Here is a 23,217-nt window from a genome sequence, read left to right as displayed (position 1 = left end):
AGTGGGAGTAATTGAGTCATTGGTTGTTCTGAGCGGTTGGGGGGCTGTTTTAGAATGGACCATTCTATGTGGAAGGGGGTGTGTTACCAGCTGGGCCTGGCGGAGACTCTGCAGCCTCCTGGGAGGCAGAGGGGCTGCCGGGGGTTGTAGTCTTGAAAGGCGAACTCTGGGAATTGTAGGTCCGTCTTCACCACGCGTTCGACGGGAGGGGACAGGTACTGTGTGAACCCACCCCTCTCGTCCCCACCTCTATCTAGGACCCCATGCAGAGTGAGAAGTGCGCCGAATTACCTGCCTCGAGCATCGATGAGGCCATGGCGCTCCCTGACGCACAGAAAGCCTTCGCGATGGCCCCAATGTAAACAGACAAGCCGTACAACGGGCTTAAAACAAAACATTACTTTGTGGCACCCGAGGCACAGTGGCCATCATATAAACCAAAACTTTCGGCGCGCCATACGAAAAGGCGCATGCCCACGAGACTCCGCACCTTGCAATCGAACCCCGGTCTCCCGCATTACCAGTCCAAGCCCTTAACGCTTGCGCCACTGGCGGCTGCGCTAAACAAACGTAAAATTCACTCTAAATAAAGCAGCTTTCGTTAAAGCTGCTTTATTTAGTTTTTCCATGCTGTAAACATATCACGCCATAACAATGCCGTCGTGGTAACAGCCCATTTCTTGAACAAACGAGGCACGGGGCCCTGATCGTCACGGCGGCCCCAATTAAAACGAAAAACACACCATCGCTTTTAAAATTGCTTCGTCGACACCCGAGGCACGGCGGCCCCGGTACCAGTTAACCACAAAGTCAGGGTGCCCAACGTGAACCCACGAACCCCCCGCCCACCCCAGCCAGCCAAGCCAGCCAAGCCAGCAGATTTGCTGCCCGCGCCACCGCGATCGGTACCGCCGCACTCGGCGGCCCCAAAGCACACAAGTAACACGGCAGACAGCCCCAGTTCTGCTCCTCCCCACCACACAATCCACAAGGTGGTCGGGAGCAGAAGATTCGGCACTTGTTGTAGTGCAGGCTGCTTCCACTGCACAACCCCTTTTTGAAGCCTGCATACAGCCACTGCTGATGCTGACGTACAATTAAAAGAAAAGGAGATTGATCCCGTAAAATATTGTATTCCTCGGGTCCGCTCCAGCTGGCGCGGCGGCCAGCGAGCAGACCCTTCTCCCTTCCCCCCCCATACTTACCAAATCCACCGTCTTATAATCCTCCCTGGGCGGGATTCGGACGGTGCCCTCGCTCACTACCCAACAGTACCTGCGCACTAGCGTCGAGGCCACCGCACAATCCCCACCCGAACTTCTGCGTTATGAGGGCCTGCGCCACACCACCCCGAGAACTCTTTCCCCCCACTATCGCCCCCCATGAACCCGTCCACACGAGACCCGCACAACCGGCCCGACGTTCGAGCGCTTACCTGCAATCCACCATGTGGCGACAAACGATCTCCGGGCAGCAACTTTCGCCAGCGACTCCCGAACTCCTCACTCTTCCACTGGAACCGCGAACTCCTCGCTCCTCCACCCGAACCGCGGGAAACCCAGACACCAAACAGCCGCTCGAACACAGAGAATAGAGCGAGCTAACGAAGAACGCAGCTCCGGCAAGACGGCCTGAAAGATCCAGTTGACACCACTTCCCTACCAGCAGTCCTAACAATGTCTATATATGCCCGCAATTTATGAACATATGCCCCAAGACGTTTGTACCCACTTCCCTCCTAGCAGTCCTATACATGTCTTCCCCTATCCACGTGTGCCCATGCTAAGGCGAGGCGTTGGGCACAAGTCAATTTAACCAACACAATCCATAGTCTGGCCGCCCACTTCCAGGCAGGAATTGGCCCCAATCGAGGACGCATCTGTGTATTTGCGAACATCAAGCCCCAGCGCCTTTCCGGGTGAATTCAACGCACAAACCAAAGTTGCGGGATACTCTGCACCGAAGAACTTCAAATCTCCCTAATGGTGTGCCCCCTTGCAAACTGGGGACTCCTTCCTAACCCATGTTGAGGATGGATACCCTCAGTGACTAGCCCCAACCTGAAACCCAGCGGAATACCACCAACGCCAACTTGAACCCGCTCTCTCACTGACCTCCCTTCAAAAACTTGTACTAACCCACCACTGCCCCCCCACACAGAATTTTTTTTTTTTTTTTTTTTTTTTTTTTCCTCCCTTTTCTTCCTCCCCTTTATTTCTCATGCTCTCCACCCTCCTTCCCACGCGTTGACCCTCTTCCCTGCAATCCCCCCTCCTTCCCCCGCCGCTGGGACTGGGCTCCACAAGGCACCCACCCCTCCCAGGGAGGCCCGCGAAAAACCCACGACATGTACAACAGCACAATGCAGAGCGTCGTCCCTCGCCACCACAATGGCTCTCCCCCCCCGACAAGGCCGTGTCCGAGCGCGAGGGAGAAGTCCCCGCGGGCCCAGAGGTTAAGATTCAGTCTAAACCTTCCAGCCATCACCTTTGTTTTTGCTTCTAAACCCAGTTTCACTGGAAATTGGGCCTTCCGTCATAATAAACCAAAATGGCTGCGTAATTGATTGGAATAATGGCTTAACATAATTTTCTTCTGCAGAAGTAGGTGCTTTTCTAATCTCATAGGAATGAGTAGCGCCAACATCTTTAGACTCTTAATTCTTTGTGAAGATAGAGTGCTAATTAAACAGAAGAAATAATTAAAATGCAATGACTAGCTAACCAAGCCGACAATGACCAGATACTTGCATGGGGAATCAATAACGTGATGTGGTAGCACTATTTAATAACAAGGAGTCTGGTTCCCCCGGTGACTTCTCATTTAATGAAATCCATAACGCACAGGAATGCTGTCATCGTTTCAGGAGGGTACGAATACGGTACGGTACATACGAATCAGACCGGGGCAACCCAAACCGCGCACACCCCCAAGCGCCGACATCGCTAAAACAACCTCTCCACCCTCCGAACCACCGCGCGCCACCCCCGCGAGGCACACGGAGGACGGCGGCCCCAGGGCCACCCAAACACATCCCGCGGCAGCCACCCCCAAACACACTGCATCCCGCTCGCTGCCAGAAACACGGACCAAGGCAGAGACCGTGAAAAAACACTGAGAAGGCGGCTTAAACAGGAAGGCAAGATGGCCGTCTTCCATAGGGGCATGGGGTAGTGAGTGAAAGCCAGTAGAGGCAATGAGGGAAGGGACTGGGATACGGCACACACAGTGAACCGGTTGGATCGTGGTAGAAGCAAAGTCGGTTTTTAAAAGGCTGAAAAGCACAACTAAATGTTAACAGATCCAGGAGGTGCTGCGGCTGCAGAGGGGATGGGGTAGCGAGGCTGGCGGACCCAGCGGATAAGAGGTCGCGCCAGACCTAGTCACCGCGGGCTGCCATGAACAATAAGGAGTGAGGTTAGAGAGAGGGGGTTAGTAGATGGAGTAACTCTCTAAGCAGTAGTCGCACAACCTGCGTCAGCGCGTAACTCATCGGCTCCGAGGTGATAATGTGTTCGCGCCCCAGCAAACGAGGAGCCCCCATGCCCCCCACTCGCTACCCCGCCAGTGCGGCATGTGGCAGACTTGCGTGATCTCGCCTGTCCCCGGGAATATTCAGGCGCGAACGAAAGCTGCAGACGCTTAAAACAACGGTATTGATTCTCCAAACAAAACTGCGCGAGTCACCCCTGTGGGGCACACGGAGGACGGCGGCCCTATGGCAAATCAAACACATACTGCGGCCGCGGAGACTCCCTGAAATATGCATTCCCAAACATATTACATACATATCATACATGAAATTACGGGGCGCACAGTGAGTCCATAGATCCCCATAGTCATTATTGATATTAATTATCCGTTAGAAGAACGTGTTCTTTCTGGCACGGGGCGGGCTAGGAAGGGGGCACACGGGCACTTGCCAACCACACTGGCTGGACTCTGATACATATTACATCTTAGCATTTTCCCAATCCTATCACGTTATGTAGCATGCCCAAAGCACATATTTCGCAGCGATCGCGTCAACATAGTTCTGATTTTTACAAAACTAGCCACCCCTGTGGTGCACACGGACGACGTTCAGAGGCCCACGCCCCGCGATATCGTCGGCTCCCTAAGCGGAGCTGCACCCCTTCGAATGGATGCTCCTACCCCCCCCCCATCCGCCCGCGGCCCCCGTCGACCTCGACTCCCCCGTTTCCCCCCGACCCAACGAACATGTATCCCCCCTTGCCTACCTCCAGCGTTTGTATCTGGAACCGACCGCTGCAACACAGGAACTCCTCGACACGTCCGCTGCTTCCTATCCCGACGAGATTCGACGACGCTGTCCACCACCTTCGACGGCCCAAAAAAAAAAAAAGAACGCAGCTCCGGCAAGACGGGAAACCGAGGGAGGATGTGTGAATGCTCACACCAGCACGGGCTTTTATGCCCGGCTTCTCCCCGGTTTCCCGCCCTGCCCCGAAGCTTTCGCGCCCTGCCAGGGGGGGGCGGGCCCCTTTCCGTCATCATCCGCCCCCCCGGCGCATTTCCCTTACGTGTGTGGGGGGAGGGGAAGGGCGGCCTGTACCGCCCCCACTAAGGGGCGGCGCTCGCCATGCCTGCTTCGCCGGCGCGTTCGCCCGCCGTTCTCCCTGGGATTTGGGATGTGGTCAGGCCTGCAGTATCCCTAGAGCATCTCTCCTCCACAGACGCTACGGGTTAGTGTATTCACATTCAGCACCCCCTCTTGCCCTGGGGACGCACCTATGGGCCTGCACCATTCTCTCTCCAGAGGGCTTTGCAGGGGTTAGAATGAATCTCTGTCCCTCAATCCCCACTTGCAGTATTTATTGGCAATGTATGCCTGGACTCTGCGATTCAATTGTGTTCTCGCAACCAACTATTGCCCAGGACGTCTCTGGTCCCACAATATGCTCAGCGTTGTGTATGCGCCAGTTTCAGGAGTGTGATTGGGTGTTCAACTTCCCATCCAGATCTCACTCACCTTTATTTTGTGTCTCCACTGCACCGCGTGGCAAGGCATGAAGCCCTCGTCAACAAGGTGGAAGGCAGAACCACCTTTCCAGCCTGGGCTCAGTCAATATTGCAGTGGGTGTACACCTTCAGGATCACTGTAATTTGGCAGCATAAATGATGGTGGAGAATCGGCTTCACGTATCCTTGTGTGCGGTCCCCAAGACGTCACTGCCTTGCAACTGGCAGCTTGTGTGTCTCCAGACACCCGGCGTGGGTGAAATTAGCTGGAGCGTATCCCGCTGTGCAGTTCAGGATCTGCGGTGCGTGGTTATGGACCCAGTGTAAGCCAGTCACACCAGTCACTTCGGCGTCGCTGTCGCATCTCTCGGGATCTCGTCGGCATCCGATGCCCCAGAATGTACTGTATCAACCTCTGCTCGTGTTGACTTCTGCGTGGGAGAGACCGTCACGTGCCGATAGCTAGGTTATGGGGCGAGGCAGCGATTTCTGGAGTGGCGTCCCCTGCAGCTTCGTACTTTACGTATCAGGCTGTGCGTTAGCTTCAATGTTACTTTTGTTCTTGTCCCAGCTCCAGTGTCTAATTATGCATGTAGGATCCCCAGCAGGCCAACTACGCAGCACCTGACAGCGGGAGCTTCTGTATCCTCGCTACAGGGGTATGGCACAAAATGTGCTCAGTTTCCTGAGCATCTCCGCCACTCACTCTGGTCACGCCTCCCGGGTGATGATTGCGGCCGATCGCATCGAGCCATGAGCTCCCCCTCCCCCACTAGGGAGCGAACAGCCACCACTGCAAGCGCTCGTCCCTCGCTGCAGGGTCCAGGAGGATCTCAGATAGTGGCTTTGGAGCAGCCGTAGGCCCCAAAGTCCTGGGAACTCCCTGTGCGTGAGGCACCAATCGCCACCACAGCCGTAGCCCACAAGGTGGTCCCCGCGATAGTGCACGTGGGAGCCACTAGGTTTCCAGTGTAGTTCAGTGCCCAGCAACGGCACAACTTCAGCCGCTCCCCGATCCTTTAGTATATGCCTGATCTTCAACAGATTGATCCCTTTGGTGCTCGGATCGCTTCTGAGGTCACAGCTAGTATTAGTTTCTTCAACATTTGGGCATAAGAGGATTAATTTAAACTGCACATATTTTGGGGTTGGAGCTCCTCTTTCAGGTGGCCATCTTGCTTGGCTGCTCGACAGCGCCCCCCTTTTCTCAACTCTTTTAATGCTCTTCCTTGCTTATTAGCCTTCTTGTCAATCATCATTTTCAACTATGTTCTGTCTATCATCTCTCATAGCCTGTTCTCTGCCCCTTCTTGTTCCTCCTTTTCCTCTCCCTTCGCTCGCTCTCTCCTGACCTTCCTTCGAATCTCACCTTCTTTTCCATTTTTACTGCATCATTTTCTAGTGTCTCTACGGACTCGCCCATCGTTACATATCTTCGCTCTTTTCTTTCTATTCTACTCATCATGCCCTTAGTTCTCAAAATTCTCTTCCTCTGTGCGTGCCTAAACCACACATTGTTCACTCCTTATTTCGCTATTTTGTATTTCTAATACCTAAACACTGCAATTCTCTTCCTCTTCTTATTCTTTCCTCTATATCTCTTCCTATATGCAACTTGTGACTAAACTCTTTCTTACTCTCTTCTTCTCCCTAAAATGCCAATTTTTCATACATTGCATCAAAATTATTGTACGTCTTATTCTGTAGAGTGCTTAGATGCAAGTGCTTTATAAATAAAGACAACTACAAATACATAGTATTGCAGGAGTGTTAAGTCTGCCACATTAACCACATTAGCGCTAGTGCAAGTTGCAATGATAACACTGGTGCAAATGTTACCATTGGTACCAAGGCTGAAAGCTGCCATATTTGGACATGGTGCTGGGACAGCAAATAACCGGGTAAGTGCAAAACCCAATTTATGCTGGTTTAGCAATCGCAAGATGGGTGTGTCCTATTGCTGGAACAAAGAGAAGATTTGCACCAATGTCTGTGCCAGTGCTAACCCCACTGAATATGTGCATGTGCTTCCACCTGACAAAGTTATACTATTGTGCCAGTGAGAAACCCAAATTACAGCATTTCACTGACACTAGAATGGGTGCATATCTGGTCACTGTTCAATTAGTCATATTTGCTCAAATTGGTTTGTTGACCTGGGGCTACGAGTACTGTACATGTTCCCTAAAGATGTTACCAGTGTAAAATGATATTATCGGCTCCACCTAGACTTATCAAATGGTGTGGCGCTATCTAGGGAAAATGTAAAAAGGCAATGATCTGCTCGGTAGGGTAAAACATACATACAGTATATAAGAAATTGAGAATATGTATTCATCTAAACATTTGGAAGCCTGTATTGGCATTTCCACTTTGATTTCATTAATTGGAAAACATGTAAAATACAAAATTCACATTTAGACTAGGGCTTTATACTGCAAAGGGGCGGAATTGAAATCTTTGCAGGCCTTGCAGTTATTGGCTTGATAATTAAAGTTTGTCTAAGAATGTTTCTGATACAGGCAAAGGAAAGTTGTGGCTTCGAAAAGAATGTTACCAACAAGGATGAGACAGCTCAATCCGAGGTAAGGCACAGGGGGTGGGTGGGTTTTCGCATGCTCAAAGTGTCCTGCCTTACTAAGCCTCAGTGCGATACATACTCTAAGCTACAATAGTGCACCACTCCTCTGTGTTGACCTAGGTCATTGTCATGACGGCAACCTTCACCTCGTCCTGAAGCAACACAGCAATAGATTCTTCCCAACTACCACAAACACTCTCATGCAAAGCTTCCATGTGTGTATGCCCAGTGAAAAGGGAAGAATGAGCGAGTCACAGCACCAGCTTTGATAACCATGTGAACCACTCCCCACCTCTAGGGTCACAGGAGGCAAAGCCGCCAGCAGCTATGACACCAATGGCCTGGAAAATCACTTGGGTCTGAGGAAAGAATGGGGCCTGAAGCAGCTTAGATCGGAGACAATGGATGAGATCTGTTCTATTTTGAATCCATACAAAAAAGTGGTTGAGCATATATCTCCAAGGGCAATGTGCCCTTTATCCTCTTGGGCTTACTGATGGGGAGGACTTTATAGGCCGTGAAACAGGCTGTGGAGGAAGGTGTCATGTTTTTAAAATGGGCTAACACTAAAACGGAGGCTTTACTTTACAAAGACTGGCACCAGTGCAAGAAATATTTGTATTGTCTTTTTCTGAGGTGGAAAGGAGAGGCAATTATATTTTATATCCAATTGTTTGTTGTCTGTTTTATCCATGTAAAACACATCAGCTCATGCAATAGCAAGCATATAGGATCAATTAGAACAACTGATGATCCAGAGAAGCGTTTACACTGGACCAAAGTTTCTAGTGTATTGCATCCTCCCATAGATTGCTCATTTTAGATATATTCATATCCTGCTTGCAGTCTCGAAAAAAGATTTCATCAGCAGGATGCACTGTGTGGCATCTTCGCTGATGTCCCTCAAGGGTTACCAGCTCCGTGTCTGGATGTGGCGTTGATGATACTAACTATAGCACGTACCATGCCACATTACCTCAGTTCTGTTTTCCGCAATGCACAGCATGATCTGGAACAGCTCGCCTCACCTCAGTGATAAACTATTTTCTCCGACGCACGTCATATTTTTTGTTTTTTTGGTGACTGTCACAATGTCCATGTCGAAAGGCTTCAAGAGATGTGCAGACTGTGATTCAAAGATGTCGATCATGGAGGATTTGTCTCTGGTGCCTAGGCAAAACGTACAATGTCATTGAGTGTGACGATGACCAGTAAGGCCTTGAAGGAGAGAAGATCGGAGCCCGTCCTAAGTTTGTCAGTATCTAAATCTCTGTTCTCCATTCTTTAAACACGTTGATTGCATTTTTGAAGATGAAGAAGTAGAGGAAGACAGAGTTCACTTTAAATATTAGCATTTAAGGGTTCCAAATGACCCTGATGAATTCATTTCCGAGGAATCCTGGATAAAAGACCTAGTTTACTGCTTAAAGGACACCAGTGGACTTGATACTTACCCTGAAGTCGGGTTTTTATAACCCTGATGTACATTCTCATCTGAATGCATCCGACAAGACTGTAATGGATAGGGTCATCCAGTATTTGGGATGAGGTTGTCCTGCAAAGGACAATACCCAAGATGACATAACAGACATCCTAAATAAGGGCCCGTCTAAGGAGCCTGTGCTGCCCTTTGATACAGCACTAAATAATTCACTCATGGAACTCTGGAAAAAGCCAGATGCCACTCCTGCAGTAAATAAGGAATTGGCAACAAAATTCAAACCTTATTCAGTGGGCCCTGATTTTTGTATCTGAGCACCCTAGACCAGAAGGCCTAGTGGTAGAGGCTGCTACTTCCAGATCCAAAGCTGCAGCTTATCCTACAATGCCACCAGATAGAGGGCCTCATTACGACCCTGGCGGTAAGGGGTTAACGCCAGCGTTAGCTGCGCCGACCCCTTACCGCCAATTACGAGGTCCCCTAGCGCCATGGTGCTTTTAACACCTGCTTTTAGCAGGTGTTAAAATCCATGGCGCTAAGGGACCATGGAGTTGATTACGCCACCGTAATTTACGGTGGCGTAATTAACGCCTTCCCCACTCCCATTATGCCCTATGGGGCAAAAATGGGAATGGGGAAGGGTAAATGGGGATTGGGGACTTACCGCCCCGCCTAGGTCGGAATGGGGCGGTAAGTCCGCCAACCACCATGGCGTAAACGTAGTTTACGCCATGGTGGTAAAGTCACGGCCCAGGCGGTAACTTACCGCCTGGGTCGTAATGAGGCCCTTATGATGCCCTGGTTAAAACGTTTTTTTTCACCAGAAAGTATGGCTTTAAAAGTTTTCAACTCATCCTGCGCGTTAGCCAAGTACAGCTACACATTGCGGAATATGATTCCACAAGCATATATGAAAATACTCCTGAAGGGGAAATGAGAGAGGGTTTTAACAATCTTGTTAATGACGGAAAGGACACTTCATGCCAAATCCCTACAATCTGGATTAGTTGCATCAGACCGTGTAGAAGATGTATGGGATCTAGTGCGGTTATCAGGCACTATACATGGCTACGCAAATCTGGTTTTACCCCCGATGTCCAGTCAAGGCTGTTGGATATGTGCCCTTTTATGGGTCCAATTTGTTTGGACCCAAGATGGATGACAGCCTGGAAGAACTGCATGCTTCCAAGCCTGCTGCTGTAAAGTCATTAGGGGCAGCTATCCGCCAACCACAACACATCAACCATCAGAGAACTGGAGAGGGCACTCCTTTCTTTGCTACTCTTCCTTCCATCAAAGATGCAGAGGTCAGTCTGTACAAAGACAAAGGCAAAGAAGGTTTGCATGCGCCACAAGAGGTCCTACAGGAAAGACTGTCCAGGCAGCAACCTGTTCCTTCCCCTCAGCCACTGCGCCAAAACCTCTCTGAGCACTTTGTTCACAAGATCCCAGTGGGATTCAGATTGACCCAGTATCTGCAAGAATGGCATACTATTACTTCACATGCATAGGCATTACACACAGTTGCCCAAGGATACTGTCTCCCATTCCGAAAAAGGACTTTGGATAGTCCCCTGAGTGAACACTCTCTTCGGGATCCGGCTCTGCTCCTCTTACCAGAGATTCTTTCCCTGTTGAAGGAAGGTGCCATTGAAAAGGTACCTGTCACAGAAGGGAATCATGGTTGGTACTCCATCTACTTCCTGGACCCCAACAAAGATAGAGGACTGCAACTCATCATCGACCTGAGGTGCTTAAACAAGTTCCACAGGAAGCACAAATTCAAGATTGTCATTCTTTCACAGATCCTCCAAGCCCTTCAGCTCCACAACTACATGGTGTCAATGAATCTTCAGACACAGAAAGTACCTGAGGTTCACTAATGGCAGTTCTCAACATCAATTTCAAGTGCTGCCTTTCGTGCTTACCTCTGCCTAAGAGTCTTCACCAAGTTGACGGCAGTGGTGGAAGCAAATCTAAGGAGGGGAGTGGGTCACATCTTTCCCTACTTGGACGATTGGCTGATCAGAGCTTGTTATCATGAACAGGCTCTGGAACATCTCAACAGCACTTGCCACTCCCTCCACAAACCGAGCTTCTTCCTCAACTTTGAGAAATCCCAGGTGACACTGTCTCAACAGCTTCAATTTATTGGGATGGTCCTGGGCTCTTCCTTTGGGAAGGCTATGCCTCCTGAGTTGAGGGCTCAAAATATTTTGCAGATGGTAATGAGATTTCAAAATGCCCAATATCTACCAGCATTCCATTTTCTGAGGTTGCTGGGTTTCATGACATCCTGCATGTTTCTGGTGCCGGAGGCTCGACTGAGGATTGGGCTCCTCCAATGGGCCCTGTGATCCCAATGGTCACAGTTTTCAGGCAGGATGAAGGACCTTCTTCAGGTTCAGAGGAAGGTATCACAGGATCGCCAGTGGTGGGCCTGCAAGGAGTACATGTTGATACTTTTTGGCAACCCTGGCCAGTGACAATTGTAGTCACGGATGTTTCCCTCTTGGGATGGGGAGCAAACATGAACGATCTGATGATGAGTGGGCTTTAGTCCCCTTCAGAATCAAGACTACACATAAACCTGTAAGAGAGAGCTTAGGGTAAGGGAAAAACACCCTGATAATGACGGACAACATAGTGGCCATGTATTACCTCAACAAAAGAAAAGGTGTAGAGTCACTACCTCTGTGCAAGGAGGCAATGCAGCTCTGCTTTTAGATTCTACAAAACAGGATCTCTCTGTCAGCTGTTCACTTAGCCTGGAAAGAGAATACAACAGTGAATGCTTTCTGCAGGCAGAGCACAATCTCTCATGAGAGTGAGTTGGCTCAGGAAGCCTTTTAAAGATCTTCACCCTTTGGGGAACCCCTTAAGTGGATCTGTTTACGTCCAGTATCAACAAAGTGTGACCTGTTCTGCTACAGGGAATTTCCTCAGAGAGGAGCTCTGGAGGATGCGTTCATAGTGGATTGGGAATTTCCAGTACTGTACCCATTCCCACCAATCCCTGTCATCCCTCAAGTCATCAGGAGGTTGAGGAAGTTTGGGAAATCCATGATCCTGATTGCCCTGGATTGGGCCAGGAGCACGTGTTACGTGGATGTTCTGGAGATGTCCATCTGCACTCCATTGCGTCTTCCCCAGAGACGGATCTACTCTCACAGGAGGGAGGCAGTCTTCTTGCCCCAGCAATCAGAACCTTCATCTGAGAGGTCAAGATACAAAGATTGGGGCCTCCCGGAAGTAGTTATTAAGGTGCTGATTTCATCTAGAAGACCAGCAACTAAAGCACTATACTGCTGAGGTTGGTACACGTTTTTCAGCTCTTGTAGAGCTTCAGATATAGACCCTTTCTCCTTAAATACACCCGTAGTGCTTTCTTTTTTACTGCACCAAGCCCATCAGGGGCTGCAGGTGGGTACTGTTAAGGGATACTTGGCGGCGTTATCAATATTCAAACTCATGCCTGAACAAGGTTCTTATTTTAAGATGCCTCTAGTAATGTGATTCCTTAAAGGACTAACAAATACTTTCCCTCCGGTCCCATTTCTGGTTTACTGTCCTGGGATTTGAACCTGGTTCTTACATTTTTGATGGGAGCGTCATTTGGACCGCTCTATTCTTGTCCTCTCAGGCAACTAACGTGGAAAACCATCTTCTTAGTGGCTATCACTTCTGTTTGCAGGGTTAGTGAATTACAACCCCTATCCTGCAAGCCACCTTTCATGGTATTCTCTAAGGAAAGGCTGCTTTGAGGGTTCACCCTCTTTCCTTCCTAAGGAGGTTCCTGAAATTCATCTATCTCAAAAAGTCAATCTATCAAATGTCTTCCCCACTTCTCACCTTTCAAAGGAGGAAGAGAGGTTGCACATGCTTGACCCAAAAATAGGTCTTAGCTTCTTCATCTCAAGAATATCAAATATCAGACAATATGATCAGTTATTCATTGGCTACACTGGTCACAAATTAGGTCAAGTCATGACAAAACAAACACTGGCGAGATGGATCATCCTAAAGAGCAAAAAGGGGAATCAATGCCACAGGTAATTTTAACATGGGCCTGCAAAAGGTGGCATCATAAGCAAGACACAAACTAGAGTAAGCAGTTCCAGAATGGAATGGAATGCAATGTAAATGTACTGAATTTCTGTAAAGGTTTTAATCATGTGTATCCAAAAAATTAAGTATTGAAAATAAAATACTAAAATTATACAATCACACAATCTCAACGACATGTGGAAGAAGAAACTAACAATTTATCTATATAACAAATGGAATAGATGTTTGCACCAGACTAGGTGCAAAACATAAACCACCCACAGCCCCGCCAAGGGACAGAAGAAAACGCAACCGAGAAAGATCTCCATCACCAATGTGTCAACCAGAGCATATAGAACTGAATGAACCAACGTAAAATAAAGTAAAAGAAGAAAAATCAAGCGCAAAATGCCTAACAAGAACTACACCAAGGGCCACACTTGTGTGTTGAGGCAGCACCTAACAGGTGTCCACAATTCAAAACAATTCAAACTGCCAGATGGACAAAATGAAAACCAAGACTCAGGGGTTAGCAAAATCAAGAATGCCAAATTGAGTTTCAGCTACAAACAGCCAAACTGGTTTCAAATGGCCAAGCCTTCCTCATGGCAGAAAGAACATTCAATGAAGAATAGGGCAGGTGCTGGACTCCTAATTGTTGTATTCACTTGGAAAATATTCTCAAAAAATGACTAGACAGCCATGTATCTGAACCCAGACCTGGGTCCCCAAGCTCTCTTCATGGTGGAATCTGTGTTGAGCATGTTAGAAAAAATCCAATGCAAATTGTAGCCTTGGCTTCCCGGGCGAAACGTAACATGCGGTACACTTTAAACTCTGAATGGAGCTTCCATCTGCATGCCGGTGCGTGTCATAGTGCACTCCATTGCTGTAAAAAAGCCCATTCACCACAAGTGTGGCAATCACGGTGGCTCTATTTTATTTTTATTAATTTTCTTGGGCATTTGTAAAGCGCGTATATGTTAGGCAGAATCACATGCAGTACCCTTTGGGAACACTACACACAATTAAGACTACAAGTGCCAGTACAATTTCACCTTTCGTACAAGCCTGTACTACACAGTAATGTGGTAGCAGTGGCTGAGCAGCCAGCCTTATCTCAAGAGTAAAGTGAGCAGTACAAGAGGTTACACAAAGGACTAGCAATCACAGTGGTTCAAACAAACACTCGAGATTTCTTGGTAAAAGAATGTACATTTATTTACACATGCAGTTAGAAAACATTCCACTAGTAAGAGCAGCTCAATATCACAATCTAATATACTACAATACACAACCAATAAGTTTCTGAACAAGTTCAGCTCCCCTGAAGTGCGAGCAAAATGGCACTTCAGTAACTTTTAAAAGGGGTAAAAAGACAAGGTTAAAAGAATTAAAGCACAAATACTTTCAGAGGTAGGGCAAATAATTTCAGTTCACTATAACCAGCAATTCGATTCAATAGGCCTGGGCCAAAGTCAATGGTTCAGGGTTTTGCATAGGATAGCACAGTTCTGGTATTAAACAGTTAAGTCTTTGGCATGGTTTTTAGAAGTAGTTGGTCAGACGAAAAGTTATATGTTGGTTTAGGGAAGGACAAGCCTTCATAGTTGGGAAAGTTTCACAAACTTTCACCGCGGCAGAAAGTATTTCTTGACCGCAATTGCACAGTACAGAGGCAGTTGTTCCTGGCAGTTCCTGCAGATATCGCTGTTTCTGAGCTTCAGTCATGGGGACAAGAAGGAGGACGTCGGGAGGTTCCTGCACTGCCCAAGGAAGAGGCCACAAGCGAGGCACTCAAAGCGTGAGTTCCTTAAAGACCACAAACTGGTATCCTTCCGACTGGCTATCCGGTTTTCAACAGCACTTTGACGAAAATTCGACCATTATAGGACGGTGTCCAGGTGGCTTGCGAGTTGGTTGTTCCCACCAAACTCAAGGGAAGAAGGTAACCTTGAAGGGCTTCGCTGTTGATGGAGTTTCAGGCAATTCGGACCTGCAGCAGGGCTTCACCAGTGGACCAGGAGTTGCAGCAATCGTCTTCCTTCAGCTCCTCTTCAGTTCTTTCATTCCAGTGGTCGATCGACTCTGCTTTCCAAGTCCCAGATTCCTGATTTTAAACAGTTTTCCTTCCATTCATTCCAGCCTAGCTGTCACTCACACAGCAGGGTGGCTCTCCTTGCCGGACAGCCAGCCAGCCAATAACACCAGAGTGCATTCAGGTCTCCTAGGGGACTAAGCACGGGGAGTTTCAGGCCCCTCCCTCACATCCTGTCCACCCCAGACACTCAAGCACCAGAGGAGAGCTTCAGCACTGAAGCCCGCCAAAAGCCAACGAACAAAGGGACCAAACCTGGTTTGGTGCACAGAGTTAAACAAAAGAAGGACCTTTCCTAAAAGAAACGGTGAAAAAAGTTGACCGGAGTCTGTTTTTACAGATAGGTCTTGGACGCCATTTTGGAAAACATGGCGGACACGATTTTTAGCTACCGGTGTTGGCGGTTGGGAAAAATCATGGTAGTTTGTTAAAAACCACTGCCAACAGCCATTTCAAGGGGGAAAGGGTAACATTTGACCAGAGGCGTTGCTAGGGTGGGGATAAGGGGGCTATAGCCCCGGGTCTTTTGGTTGTAGCCCCGGATAGAATCTCAGGAGCTACAACCAAAAGGCTAGCTAGCCCCAAGTCTCGACAGTTCCGACAGTAGCATAGCCCCAGGTCTTTTCCAGACCTAGCAACACCCCTGCATTTGACTGTTACATGAGTGTTCAGACTCAGGGGATGCTAGGCAACCCCTCCAGCACTCTATAGGAAGATAGTGTGGCCTGGGTCTGTAAATTTAAAAAGACTACTAAAGTCAATTTAACTTTACATGCTCTGGGAGACAGTAGTCAGTCCCAGAGAAGGCATTTAAACTTTGGGGAGTCTAAAAGACACCCCTGTGCCACTGCACTAAAGATGCTGTGTGACACACAAGAAAAAGACGATGCCTATGGAGTTGTTTTAAAACTCCATATCCAAAGAAGGCAAAAGTAAAACACACATCAAAATACATGAAAGAGTGGGAAAAAAGGCTCACACTCTTTCCAGGTAAACATTTTAATCCTAGAAATCCAGCGCAGTTGCTGGGGGTCTCAAAAGGTAAGGGAAATTAGCACATTCTTGAGAATTCTCTCTATCATTATACATCAAGAAATTGTGTTTCAAAGTGCCCACAGGGCAAAGGGAGGGTTCAAGGGAAACAGCAAGACAATGCAATGTGATAACATTGTGAGCATTTAGAAATACAACAGCGGTCCTACGAGGCCTTGTGAACATTTGGATCATGCAAGTGCAGAGAAAGAGAGAAAGAAAGGACAGGTAAAAGGGGGTAAGTGCTAGAGGGTCCAACAGAGGGGTGAAGTGCCAGGGAGCCAATTGAAAAGGCAACAGGTAAGTGCCAGAGAGCCAGTCGCAAAGGCAACAGGCAAGTGCCATGCAGTGACCACTAGATGGACAAGGGGTCACCAGTCCATCTAGTGCAATAAGTGCAGGTCTATGAGACAGCAGGCCAAGTGGTGCCCAAAGGCAAATACAGGTGGAGGGTGGATGCTGCGGGCGATCGGATACAAGGCCAGGATGCAGAAGGACACATAAAGGCCCAGGCCGCCAATTGCAGTGACTGTGGGGTTTAGCACGGGAAGGAGAGAGGGAAGAAGGAGGAGAAGAGGAGGAAGGTCTTGAGGTGCTTGTGGAACTTGAGGATATTGGCTCAAGACAAAGAGAAATGGGGAGGCTGTTCCAGAGGAGGGAGCCAGCCGAGGAAAGGGAGCGACGCCCTCTCTCTGCTTAGAGAACTGCTTGACAATCAAAGAGTTGGAGCTGGAGGATTGGAGGGATCTGGAAGGAGAGTATTTGGTGAGAGCAAATTGCCGGTAGTGTGATTCCCGGCCCCAGACAGCCTTATGGATGATGCAGAGGGATTTACATTTGATCCTTGCAGCAACCAGGAGCCAGTGGAGAGATTTTAGGGCTGGAGAGAAACGGTCCCTGGCCTTAAGGCCAAGGATATGTCTCGCAGCCATATTCTGGATTAGCTGGAGGGGGTGGAGAGAAGAAGAAGGTAGATTAAGGAAGAGGATGTTACAATAGTCCAGCCTGGTGAGTACAAGAGCTCTGGAGACATTAAGCTTCTGGGAAAAAGTGAGGAAAGGGAGGATGCCCCTGAGGAGGTAAAGTTGGAAATGGGCCTTCTTGGCAAGGTCCAAGATGTGAGGGATGAAAGAGAGAGAGGAGTCGAAGATAACTCCCATGTTTCTGATTTCAGAGGAAGGAGAGGGGGAGAGCCCATCCATGGTGGCCAGAGTGAAGGGAGAAAAGAGGGAACAGGGGTCCCGATAGGAAGAATCTTAGTCTTGCTGGCATTGAGACAGAGATCATTGGTGGTACACCAAGACTGGATGGCGGATAGGCAGTCAGGACAGAGTGCGGGGAGAAAGTGAAAATAAGGTGAGCAAGAGGGGTGAGGTAGATGTTAAAGATCCAAGGTGAAAGGATAGAGCCCTGGGGAATACCACAGGTGGAGGTAGAGGGGGGGTCAGGAGAAAGAGCCCAGGATAACCTGGGAGGGACGGTTAGTGAGAAAGGAGTTCAGCCAGTCCAGTGTTCGTTCTGACATATAAAGTGTATCATGGAGCTGGTATACCCACGGTAAACCTACAAAGAGGGGTACCAGTGCAAGACATTTGCAATGCCGAAATGTGGTCCTCCCTAAATACTTTCTCAAAGCACTATTGCTTAGACACCATTGTCGGGTCAGGACTCTCGATTTAGAAGAGCAGTTCTGCACAACAGTATATGCTGATGGAAACAACATAAGACTCCTCTTCTCCCACCTCCATCTTCAAAGCTTTTATGGGAGTTTATCTAAAATGAGGAATCTGTGGGAGGACACATCCCATTAGAAGAACAATTTAGTTACCCCTGGTAATGTTCTTTCAATGAATTGCATTCTCACACAAATTTCTCATCTTGATAGATATTCATACAGTGTCAGCTGCTCAGAATGTTTTTGACAGGAGGGCATAGTGCCACTCTACATCGACTCTCGACTCATATTGGGCTGTGTCACTCCTTGACAACAGATGTAATGTTGATACTAAATGTATGTAAACGGTTGCACTATGCTGCGTTACGTCTAGTTTTTTCTGCATGCTACTCCAAACACTCTTGCACATTCAACTATTTTGAAATCTTGTTACACCAGCATGTCAGGGCCTAAACCACCAGGATTCAAGCGCTGTGTGTGATGTCTCGGTGCCGGGCATGATACAGAGCAATGTGGTTCTTATCTGCCCAAATGCAGTGAAAGAACGTTAGGCAAAGGTGGCGCTTGGCAGACCACTGTGGAAATCTGCAGCAAAGTCAGTCTCAAAATCCTCAGAGCATGACACTGAGGGGCCTACCCCTGAGAAGCATCAAGAAGGAAGGCATCACAGAAAATCTAAAAAACACTCAGACTCACGGAGCGAGTCCCACCATTCTTTCTCATCATCGTCGCACAAAAAGAAGTGCCGACTCAGATGGAATTCCGACTCATTGGACAATGAGGGTAAGTTGAGGGTGATTCGATGGAGGAGTGGGAAGACTTTAAAAGGCAGATGATGAAAGTCTTAGAGAAGGCCGCTGCAGGTATGGCCCCTGCCTCAATGCTGCAGGTCGATTCAGCTCTGACCGCGCCTGGTTCATTCTTGTATGAAGGTAGCCAAGGGAGGTCAAACGCTCTTGAGCGCAACCTCAAAGGAGAAGCCTACACCTGCACCGATACATTGGTAACCTCCTCAAGCTGAGAAACCTCTTGATCTGCAATATCAAAAATTATGCACCGAAATCGAGAGCCTACTTCTTTGACTCAATGCGGTCGATCTTTGATGAGGAGAGCAACCGATCCCTTTCAGGATGGAGCCGCTAGGGGGTGCATCCCTGGATACATTACCCAATTTCATGGAGGACCAGGTGTGGTTGCTAGAACTAGAAGAGGGCCTCCACAATGTGAGCGGACTAGACATATCCCCAGACGTGGAGTTCCAACAGTCAAATCCCTAGGCACACCCGAATGCCCAGTACCTCAAAGCGGTCAAGAATGTCATCGTGGGGGGGGGGGTGGCTAGTGCACAAATGATGTGGACGTGAGCCCCGACAGCTCCTGCAACCGCCGACTCTATCCTGTGCAAATATCCTGCTTTTTTGGGTCGGAGACTCGAATGGAGGGCACCATCCGACTCCATAAAACATAGAGCCTTCACAAACCAAGTTTCCTGCAACAAGTATGCAGACAAATGAAGAAACAGCAATGTTTGCTGTGAGCCAGGCCCTCCCTTGCGCGAGATCCAAGATGGTCGACAGAGACTGAGTCGCTGGACAGCCGTGCGCCGGGACAACAACAGCTATGTGCTACGGACCCCTGCAGCAAGCCAAATACAGCCCTGTGCACCCCGAATACATAAACTAAAACTGGTGGCTGCACCCCAACACCGGATCTACACAAGCGGTCCAACCACTCAACCACGCTATCAAGGCCGCCCAGAGCCCACCACGGCATTGTCACCTCCCACAGACATTGCTCGGGAGACAGGGCGCGACCACCAGCAGAAGAGGTGAAGGTGGCGAGTCATAACACACTCGACCGTGGGTGGCGAGACTGGAGCATCGGCCTGCCGCCCACACAGACACACGGCGCTAGCCTCGAGAGGAGCTGATGAAGTGATTGGGTCCCGCGGGGTGGAGTTGGAGGGGACCGCGGGGAACATTGCACGCACAGCGGAGAGGAAATCCGCGGCTGTGGCCTGCCCACCCAACGACCAACTCCGGAATCGAAGGCTGGACCCTGCCAAAGAAGCCTGCAATGGAATACACTGACGCGGACACGTGGCAGAGGAGGCTGAGCACCCGCTGAACGATATATGACCGATAAGAAGGTCTGGACATTTTGCAAGTAAGGCCCCCCCCTCCACACTCCCCTATTAACACCTTGCAATGAACATGATCGGGGAGTAATAGACTGGAACTTGGGGCCTCGTGGTGATACGCACAACTGGGACGCCGCAATGAAGAGACTACGATCCCGCAGCTCTCCCTTGCCCAATGGAGGATAGAAGTGGCAGTTTTCGTGGAAGCAAACCACCCAGGGTGCCAATTCATAGGCACTAGGTGCGACATGGGAAGGAGGCGGCAGCGGAATCAAGGGAGAGCACTCTGAAATCTGTCAATAAGACGCTCTGAACCCAATACCACACTGGATACTTAGCACCAAAGAAACCGCCAAGCGGGAGACCCGAGCCAGCAACAAATTGAGCACTGGCACAACACTGTAGCCCCCCCCCAGACCTACACCACTGGGGCAAGGGACACGTTAAGCGACGATGGCTACACAACCGCCAGCCTCCAGCACTAGAATTCAGGTCTCTAAGGACGCTGTAGTAAGACCCGCGGACCCCACCACCTCAGGATCACGACACCTGTAATTAATCTGTGGGTACCCATAACGGTACTCCACAGTGGCTCAGAGGTCCAAAGTGAAGCGGAGCTAATGAAGGACATTAGTGCCTGACAGTGTGTATAGCACCCAACAGTGGGCACTGGTGAAGGAGTGAGTTCTCCGCGACTACAGTCGGGGAACGCACAAATCGAGCATCATTAGAGTTACTCCATAGGCGAGGCACAACCACACAACCACACAGCCTCATGAGGCCTCGACTCCGGCGAAGTTTGACTTCAATAGAACCACTACCTGGAGTTGGACATAGCAATACAATGGGCAAGGACAAGCAACAACGGAAAACAGCCACACAGAGTAGCATGGATCAATTTGCGATCGCCAGCACTCCGATGTCAGCGATTCAAGCACCACGCCCGAACTCCCCTGGGGGCGAAGAAAACATATCATTACGAGACGTAATGGCCGCAATAGCCAGCTTGTTATGGAGATCAAAATGGACAGCATAGCAGCGGATGTCTCTTTTCTACGTCATGATCACCAGAAACGTACCTCCCGCACAGGAGAGGCAGAACATCTCTGGAGTGGAAGACAACATTAGGGGCATCAGCCAGCAGCTATCGCAAGCCCTGAATCGCCTGGAAACCTGTGTGGATGACGGTGAGGGCAGATCGCGCCGCAATAATGTACGCATTCTGACTTCCGGGGGCTGAAGAAAGGCTGAGCATGGAACTGTTTCTTGAACAGTGGCTGACAGACATTTTTGCGCCCCACTCCTTCTCCAAATTCTTTTCGGTGTAAAGAGCACATAGGATGCCCTCGGCAAACCACCTCCTGGTGCACCACCAGAAACTGTAATTCCTAAATTGCTCAACTACTGGGACAGGGACGCACTTCTCCAAATGTCCCGCACGAAAGGAACAATTACCCATAACGGATCCCGAATTGCATTCTTTCCTGATTACACCCGGGAGGTACAATGAGCAAGACAATCATTCGAGCCACTTAAAAGGCAACTAGCCCTCATGAAAGAGAAATACGGGCTGCTGTTCCCGGCTCAACTTAAAGTCTACCACAAAGGGTCCACGGTGCACTTTACTAATCCACAGGAAGCCTGGAAATGGGCCAAAACAAACATCGCAGGCGACTGGACCACAAAACCAAAGAGACGTGAAGGGAGGTCCCGGCCGAGGCCAGACAGGCACCCCCCCTGACAGAAATCCAGAAGCCCACGGGCTGGATGCCCCTGAACTTGCTTCGGAACGGGATGAGCATTGAAGGACATGCCACGATCATGTGTCAAAGGACCGTCGCAGGATGTTGTGATGCAGTGGTGCGGTGCCCCGGGGTCTCTGTTCTTCGCTGTGTGATTAATTCCATCCCAAAAGACCCAAACAAACGGTGCAGGAGACAGAGCTCCAGGAGGAGGCTTCCCCCCACCGACAAGTTTTCTTCTCTTTGTTTGTTCCTAATAATATTGGAGTGTAAAGCTGACCCCCTAAACCTTTGAGGGTTAGCAATGTTTGGGTGACAGATACTTCGTGTTGGAGTGGAGTATAGGGAGGGGGATGGAAGGGACTATTTTCAAGGTTTTTTGTTAATTTGGGGCTATCACATGTTCACATAATGATCGAATCACAACCCTTTCCATAGGCTACCTCACATTACCACAAACGGGGACCCCCCCCCCGCAACCCGCACAAATGGGAGACTGACCTCCCCATCTGACCATGACATCCTGTGGACCCTCCAATACGAGCACTAAATGACACCTGCACAATCCCACTCATCGTCTGTTGATCGCCCCAGATCTCTTAAACTGCTCACCTGGAACGTCAACGGAATGGGCTCTGGGATCAAGAGATGCCTGATCATACAACTGCTGAACAGACACTCCTCCGATATGGCCCTGATAACCGAGACACATCTAGCAGGATCACACTGCACCCTCTTCCAGAGAACCAACTACCGATTTCACACGGGGTACACAATGGGATCCAGGGGTACCCTTATCCTGATACATAAACGTGTCCCATTTGTCTCACAGGTCATAGAACAAGACCCCAGAGGTCGCTATGTGTTTATCCTAGGAACCATTCGGGGTGAAAAGCTGACTGTTGTGTCGGTGTACTCCCCACCGGGACTGTGGCAAGAACTGCTAGACGACCTGACCACCCTCATGGGAAGACATCAGCCTGACAGGTGGATTCTGGGGGGAGATTTCAATGACGTCATGTGCAATGCCATAGTTCGCACTCATCTTAGACAACGCAACCCAGATACCCCCACGAAAGTGGCCAATTGTGTATCTGCCATGGACCTCTTAGAGGTGTGGCAGGAGCTGCACCCGGGAACTAGGGGCTACTCGTTCCACTCGGGAGCCCACAGCTCCCTGTCAAGGCTGGATTACCTCTTTCTCCCAAACATAGACCTACATAGGGTAATGTCCGCAGCTCCCCCGGGGTACCTCGGACCACTCACCATTGACGGTAGAATTGCGGATGCACAGCACAATCCCCGCCAGAACGTGGAGACTGAACAATTACTATCTTGGGTTCCCCAAATTGATTGACCACCTTATCGAAGTATCCAATGAATATTTTGAGTTCAATGAAGCCGCAGTGGACAACCCAATAACAATATGGGAGGCCTATAAAACGGTGCTAGAGGGAGAGATAATCTCCTGGACAGTG

The 23,217-nt window shown here is 49.3% G+C and overlaps 1 protein-coding gene across 1 annotated transcript in view; it reads left to right on the top strand.

Moving 5' to 3' along the window:
• Positions 1-23,217, top strand: part of LOC138505058 (mucin-2-like) — an 894,965-nt gene that overhangs the window by 830,774 nt on the left and 40,974 nt on the right. The window contains exons 34-36 of the mRNA XM_069625383.1: positions 7,506-7,568; positions 10,646-10,870; positions 22,572-22,964. Coding sequence (XP_069481484.1) covers positions 7,506-7,568; positions 10,646-10,870; positions 22,572-22,964 — 681 coding nt within the window. The remainder of the gene's footprint in view (positions 1-7,505; positions 7,569-10,645; positions 10,871-22,571; positions 22,965-23,217) is intronic.

Source organism: Ambystoma mexicanum, chromosome 11 (genome assembly GCF_040938575.1).
Source record: "Ambystoma mexicanum isolate Mex_15411 chromosome 11, UKY_AmexF1_1, whole genome shotgun sequence".
Lineage (NCBI taxonomy): Eukaryota > Metazoa > Chordata > Amphibia > Caudata > Ambystomatidae > Ambystoma > Ambystoma mexicanum.
This window is presented reverse-complemented; position numbering and strand designations above follow the sequence as displayed.